Source organism: Chaetura pelagica, unplaced genomic scaffold (assembly GCF_000747805.2).
Source record: "Chaetura pelagica isolate M959 unplaced genomic scaffold, ChaPel_1.0 scaffold835, whole genome shotgun sequence".
Lineage (NCBI taxonomy): Eukaryota > Metazoa > Chordata > Aves > Apodiformes > Apodidae > Chaetura > Chaetura pelagica.
Window position 1 is genome coordinate 265,621 of NW_009953220.1, and position 7,529 is coordinate 273,149.

At 47.3% G+C, this 7,529-nt stretch overlaps 1 protein-coding gene across 3 annotated transcripts in view; it reads left to right on the top strand.

Moving 5' to 3' along the window:
* The window catches only part of TAOK1 (TAO kinase 1), a 35,196-nt gene extending 32,507 nt beyond the window's left edge, over positions 1-2,689 (top strand). For 2 of the 3 annotated variants that reach the window (XM_009997784.1, XM_009997783.1), the window contains one exon: positions 2,041-2,689. In XM_009997784.1, coding sequence (XP_009996086.1) covers positions 2,041-2,502 — 462 coding nt within the window. In that variant the 3' untranslated portion in view covers positions 2,503-2,689. The remainder of the gene's footprint in view (positions 1-2,040) is intronic. The other variant, XM_009997785.1, reaches the window with a different exon arrangement.
* The last annotated feature ends 4,840 nt before the right edge of the window (positions 2,690-7,529 follow it).

Genomic DNA, 7,529 nt, shown 5'->3' on the forward strand with positions numbered 1-7,529 from the left:
AAGGAGCGTGGATCTGGTTTTGTGAGAACTGAGTTGTGATTGTGTGTCGCTCAGCGATGCTACCCGGTATTTGCTTGCACGTGCTGCCTGAGGCTGGCAGCCAGAGAAGGGGCAGGGGAGTGGCCAGGATTAGTGTCTGAATTTATATGCTCAAATATATACGTAGCCTGTGGCAAAGTCAGCCCCTGGTGCTCAGTAATAAGCCAGATTCCAGAAGCTAGTGTGTTCACAGGACTGCTTCCTGCTCAGCTCAGTGCTCTTGGTTTTTGATGGTGCCCATCACCATGGTAACTCACCAGAGCAAAAGTGTCTGACTTGGGCTGAGGAGGGAGACTCCAGCCCCATCCATGCACACACAGCCTTTGAGTGTCACTGACTGAGACCATACCCTGATGCCGTGTTGTTTGTGCTGCACTAGTAATGAGCATGTCCCATGAGTGCTTTTAAAAGACTTCAGATTCACACATTTCCTTCCCACATGCTTCAAGACGCTTCATCTTCAGAGTCCTGAATGCTGAGGTCATTTCTAGGTGGTGTCAGTTCGATGCAGGGTGTTTAGCTGTGCCCTTCTGTGAAGTCCAGCTGCACCGAGCCTTGTGTATTGGTTGCACTATCACAAAGACAGAAAGCTTGTGAACAGCTGGACATGGTGAAGACACTGAAAAAGGAGGATTCTGCTTATATAGCAGGGCTAGAAAAAAACGTAATGTTTTAAAGAGCTGAAGTTAGAGAAGGCACCTTCTTCCTCTTCTGCCTTTTCCAAGCCAGCTGCCCAGTGCATGGCTTAGCAGGAGTGAGCAAAGCTGCTGTATAGGGAGAGTCAGTGTCACCCAGCACTAAGAAGCAGGCAGGTGGGTAAGGCGGTTTCTGACAGCCCCAAATGGCTCGGGAGATGACTCACATTGGAGCAGATTGTTTCCTAAATTCCAGATGAAATCACTTTGCATATTCCCTGACTAAGGCAAGAGTGTGCTTACAAGTACAATGCTCTGCCCAGTACCTTCAGCACAGACCCAGATAACACCTCTTGGCCACATTGCTGCTGACAGCAGGGGAGATGCCAGTGAGTTATGCTAAAAGTCTTGGCTGCTGCTTTTTGTGCATTTGGTCTTTTTCACTGAGGCCAAAAGCAGCTTTTTCGGTGCTGGCAAGAAGATAATGAAGTGATTCTCTGGTTCTCCACCTGGCTGCAAAGATTTAAATAAGAAAGGCTTTCCTCTCTGTCTGATGCTTGTCAGGAGGCTGTAGCCCCATGTTTTTCTTGCTCAGAGAGTTGATCCCAGTGCCCCTACCAAAGTGCTGCTGGAAACCAATTTGGAACAGTGTTACTGGGAAGAAATTGGAGTTGCCAGCTTGTGTATCACCTAGCTAATAATCTGCCACACAATTCAAATATCACTGCCTCCTTCCTTCATCTGGAAAGATGAGAAAATACCAGGGTAATGAAACATGAGAAACCAGTTTAGGAAAGGGGGAGATAAGAGGTGATAAACAAGAGCTAAGAAAATCTGGTCCCTGAACACTGGAGAGGAAACAGAATGTGGGCTCGTACGTTGAATCCTGGAGAAAATAGCAGTTGTCATCATCAGATTCAGCTACAAACATTGAAGGTCACATTAAGCTGTGTTGGCAGGTATCTGACTGTGCTTGGCTTTATCTGAAGGTGCTTTCCCTGTAGGCTTTTATGAAAGCTGTAGACTTTGCTGCATCTTAAAAGCTTAATCTACATCAAGCTGTTAGTGTCATTGCAAACTTTGGATTTGTGTCCATAAAACTTTTATATTTACCAGAGAATAGGGACCAAGACCCTCCAACTGGTATGCACCACATTTTGGCCTGTGCAGGTCTGTGGGACTTACCCTTTGCCTTCAGAACAGATTGTGTGTCAGTGGACATCTGATCTAGGTCCAGTCTCATGTGGAAACATGGGGAGGAGGCTCCTCGTTGGCTTGCTGTTACACGTCCTTCAGAGACCTGCGGCCGTGCCTGGGAAGGAGTCCTGCTGCTACACATTCTTCTCTTCTCTTTTTCCCTTCCCAGATTGAGGAGGAGATGCTGGCACTGCAGAACGAGCGCACCGAGCGGATACGAAGCCTCCTGGAGCGTCAAGCTCGCGAGATCGAAGCCTTTGACTCAGAGAGCATGAGGCTGGGTTTTAGTAACATGGTTCTTTCTAATCTCTCCCCCGAGGCGTTCAGCCACAGCTACCCGGGAGCTTCTGGCTGGTCCCACAATCCTACTGGGGGTGCAGGACCTCACTGGGGTCATCCCATGGGTGGCCCACCGCAAGCTTGGGGCCATCCAATGCAAGGTGGACCCCAGCCATGGGGTCACCCCTCGGGGCCCATGCAGGGGGTACCTCGAAGTAGTGCTATAGGGGTCCGCAACAGCCCCCAGGCTCTGAGGCGGACAGCTTCTGGGGGACGGACGGAACAGGGCATGAGCAGGAGCACAAGTGTTACTTCACAAATATCCAATGGTTCACACATGTCTTATACATAACTTAAACAATAACTGAGGGTGGCAATTCCACTGGAGCTGTCTGCCAGAAACTGCCTACAGACACCAGCCCAGCAGCCTCCTCAGTGTGGTGCTGACGTGTGGAAGCTGGGTGCACATGGAATATTGTATTCATTTTGTAAAGCATTACGTTTTGTGTTTACTAACTGGGATGTCATAGTATTTGGCTGCAGGGTTTGGGGGGAGGGGGGCGCGGTGGTTTTTTTGGTTTTTTGTTGTCGGTTTTGGGGTTGTTTTTTTTTACTTTTTGGAGGGGTCTTGGGAGGGCATCTGAGAAATATATGCAATTAGTCAGAAGAGTTGACTGGTGGTCATCACACTGACAGGACAGAAGGACCTCAGACTGCCCTGGTTGTGCCATCCTCTAGGAAGTCTGAGGGAGAATAGAGACCTCCTTCCATGCCCATAAATTTCGATCTGCCACCCTGTAAAAATCAGGCAAGCTGCCTTTAAACCAACATCCACAGGAGGAACAGCTGGATCTTCTGTTCCATTTTTATTTGTCATTAAATTGGATGCATTTCTAGGGTATTGCCTCTGCCAAGAGGCGTTTTCAAAGACTTGAAGGTGAGGAAGAAGGGTGAAAAGAGAGGCCAAGAGACATCAGGGCTCAGCAGGGCCCTTCTACCCAAGTGCCCGCTCCATATTGTGTAAGAAGTTCTCTCAGAAGGCACTGGTGAGCTTCCCGAGAAGTGCTTTGGAAACCTGTTTGGGGAGAGCAGGCTAGAAATGTTCAAAATTGTATCCCTTCTTTGGCACTCCCTGACAGTGCTGCTGGTAGCTCAGACGAGGCTGGGCGGAGGAGCGTCAGGAATGCACTTGTACAGCTAATACTGTGACATCTCATTGTAGCTAAGCATCAGAATAATTCTTGGAGCCCAGCATAGTCCTTTCTGCTCCATTCAGAAATGTTTAGACTTTTCAGCCAATCAGTCTCAAATGCCAGAGGTATTTTGAAGGATGCCATAGTCACAAAATGCCATTGATCAGGTTTCTCATTATTACACTACATCCACCAATTTATTACCTTTTTGGCTTGTTGCAATTTCCTGTTTACATGTAGAGTGTAGCCAACTGTTTAAATGTTTAGTTGCCACAGTGTACCAGGAGGAGCTGAGCCAATGACTTTTCCCCAGCTGATGACTAACCCACATCACCACCGTAGATCTTTGCTGCATGTGAGGCTCCTTTTTGTTATTTTTGTTGCTGCAATAACTTCACAACTTTTACAGTCCCTTGAGATGCTGTGATATTTTGGCAGTGTATCACACCGTGCGAGAAGGCACTACTTCCAGAGGCTCTTTGGAGCTGCTGTACTACTGAAAGGAAGCAAAGGAGGTTGTGAAATCCTTATGGTGATAAAGGGGTCAGGGAGTCTCGTTAACCAAATGACTTTGTGGCATCGTGACATCCCTTAGTGCTGGGAACTGCAGATCCCTTGTGCCAGTGCCAGGGTGGTCCAGGTCAGCCAGTGCTGGGGGGGTGAGGGAAGAACAGGTGGATGAAGTTTGGCTTGAGGCAAAGATTTCCATCTTGGGGACTGACCAGCCAGGGTTCTTTGTAAATGTTTTTCCTTGCACACTAATCATCTTGAAGAATACACTAGCTGCTAACTCTAGGATTTGCCTTTAATATGTTGATAGGGCTCAAAAGCAAGGTTTTCTGAATGTGTTTGTTCATGTGACATATTTATATAGTAAATGATGTCTCGCTGCTGTTCAGCACTGTCAACAGGGCGACGTTCTTTCGTTAGCTAAATTAACATCCACTCCCAATCCCTAACTCTCTGCCGGTGATTCCAGCTGGGATTTCTAGCCTCTTGACGTAGCATATCACTAATCAAAGGTGGAAACTCTGCCAAAATGTGTTTGAGCAGCCCCTAGTGAGGAGCTTTGTAGTACTAACAGAAGCGTGGGATGAGGCAGTGGTCCCACCGAGGTGACTGGTTGCCCCCTGGGGCAAGTGGTGACTGTGGATTGTCCTGTCCTTTCCTCTGCTATGTTTTTTTTAATGTGATATTGGATGTTTTGGGGTCGTTCTTTGGCGTTGCAGTCAGTGTTGTTGAAATGCAGCAAAACTGATTTAGGAAAGGTACCTGGATTTTCCTGGGGTTGGAAAGAAAAGACCAAAATGAAACAAAAGGCCAAAATTGGATTGGGATTTTCCATGTGAGCGTGGAGGGTGTGCCCAGAGCATGGTGCTAACACAGCCTTGTGACTTTCAGCTCCTCTGTGACAAAACAGCAGCAGCGACAGCGGGGACAGGCTATACCTGCAAGATCAGTGGGTTTATTCTTTTGCTTCTGTTATGGTTTAAATTTGGTCCAAGTCTCTGGCTTAAATTGAGCTATTTCAACAGGATTCTCTCAACCCATCCTTCTGTAATGTCAAGCATGACTGAATGCTGAATCCAAACGATGGCTATCCCATATTGGCTTTTTTGTATTCAAAAAGAATTGTGTAGTAACCATTTTTACATGTATATCATGTGCAGACCTGGACTATTCCAACAAGTTAATATTTTAATTAAAATAGTTTGCAAAAACTGATTCAGATCAACTGGTCTAAATGTGTGTGTCCCTGTGTGTACCTGGGGGAAGGAAAGCTGTCCCAAACAAGCCTGATCTGGAGAGAAGGCACCCCATGATGCAGAGAGGGACTCAGGGTCAGGCTGTGCCTTGGAGGTACATGAGGAGGCCCTTGGTGCTGAGAATTTTAATGTATCTTGGGTATATTTCTGAGATGCATGAGCAGCCGTACGCTAGAGAGACGCAAACACTCTGAATCAGTTTGCAAACTCTTTATTTTTAAAAGTGAAACCAATTACTCCATCCTGTACTGTTTGCAGTCGTGCCCTAACTTTGGTTTTAAAAATGCTGTAATCTGTAAATTGTGGAAACTACTCCAGTACCTCAGCAAAGATGTTCTCTTACATCTTTTATGTTTGTATTTAACACTGGGGAAACTCTTCTGTGTGGACTACTTTGCAAACTTTATTGCAGTGTTTTCAAGTCACCACCTTGACCCTTGAAATCTCTTATTCTGGTTATTTTTCTCTCCTCTTTGCAAAGACCTAAAGTTCTAATGTAGTTTAGCCCAGAGATGGAAAAAAAAAAAAAAAAAAAAAAAGAGGAGCCAGTATTTTAACCTCTTTCTGATTTCATTTTTCTTTGGGTTTTATTTAATTAAAGTCAGTGAAAAGGACCACATTTTCTTGTTCTCCATGGTCCCGGGGAGTCAGCAGCCACCTTTCCCTTCCATGTTGAACATTCCATGCTTTCTTCCTTGGATGCAGCTCTGAAATGGGGCCACGGCTCCGCTTCACCTGCATTTGCTCCTCTGAGCTTCAAAGGGGTTGAAGAATTTGCTGTGGTATGATACCAAGCTTTCCACAGAAAATTCCCTGCAGCCATTCCTTGCCTGGCTTGGGGCCAGGCTGGCACAGCTCTGTGTCCCACCCAGCCCTCCCACTCCTGATGAAGGTGCATTGCACACTAGCTGTGATCTGCACGGGTGCAAACTGCTCCATCCTGGGATGATGCTGTTTATTTTAAACCCCCTCCCCAGGGAAAAGGGCCCCTTGCACTCCAGGCTGCCCTGCCCCTCAACCCTGCTTACGTGCCATTTCTTGAAAGGCAATAAATTGTATTGTACCACTGTCTAACATTACTCTGTTGAATACGCACATCTCTCTGGATATATATATGGTATCTCATCTGTATATATTTATATACTCTGTATGTATGTGTGGGTATACGTGCACACACCCATCATGCTGTGCATTTCTGTCAGGGCACTTCAGTTCTGCTGTTCTGTAGCACTCCTGTTCATGACCAAAAGCAACCCCTGCAGCAGGGCAAGGGCACATAGATCTGCACAAGCTGTGCCAGGGCTGAGGGCAGCCAAAAAGCCCTCGCTTAAATACTGCCCTGCTCATTGCAGCTTGATTTTTTTGGGGGCATGGGAGGGCAGGCTAGCTGCTATGGACGTGCTGTAAAGGAGATAAGAGAGCTTCCAGAGGGTAGCAGAAAGTCAGAAGACAGCAGAGAAGAAAACAAAGGTGGTACAGTGATAGGAAAGCAGTTGAGGCAATGTAGGGATGTGCTGGGGAGGTGATGAGGGGGCCAGTGAAGGGCTCAGCAGGCTGAGCTCAGAGTCCCCGGCTGTGTCTCCCACCAGGGATCCACAGCCCATGGTCTTGGCACCCTGTGCCCACACCAAGTTCAAGGCACTGTGTGGAGGAGCAAAAGAGAGAAGCTAAGTTGGAAGATGTGAGAGACATGTGTGTATGTGTACAGCTCATACACACACATAGATGCACACGTAGAGATGCTTCTGGTGCATTATTTATTCTGCTTGGGCAGTGTGTTCTGTCACTCAAGCCCAGGGAGCAGAGGACAGCCTTGGTTCTTCTGCCTGCTTGCTCTGCACCTGCAGTAAATCTTAGCCTGGTCTTTCTCGTAGCAGAGGGGTGAGTGCTATGCTGGACACCATGAGCTCCTCGAGCTGTGAAGACCCTTCTAACCTTCTCCTTTATCCTCTACAGACCCCATCTTGGTGAGACATCAAGCAGTTTGGGTGATAAATAGTTCTCAGAAGCGTTTATCCAGCTGTGATATTTACTCCCCAGGGAGGCCCAGCCAGCTCAGCAGCATGCCAACCATGGGCTCTCTTCTTTGTGCTGTCAGAAAATTTGGAGGCAGATTTCCCTTCTGACCTTTTTGGAAGGTTTCTTGGTGAGTTTTTTAGATGAGGTTTGAGTTTGATTGAGACATCCTCATTCTGTCTCAACAAATAGTGTTGTCTTGAGCTGTGCTTCTGCCTGTGGGACTCCACCCCAGTGCTGGCCAGCAGTGACACCGGAGCCCTGTGCCAAGGATGGAGGAGTGTTGGATGCCCAGACAGGGACACCAGTCTGTCCCTCTGCTGTGTTTGTTTCAGTTTGCACTTTTATGAGTTGATTGAGCGGGAGTCGGTTGAGAAATAGGTGTGAGGCACTTGGGAGGGTTG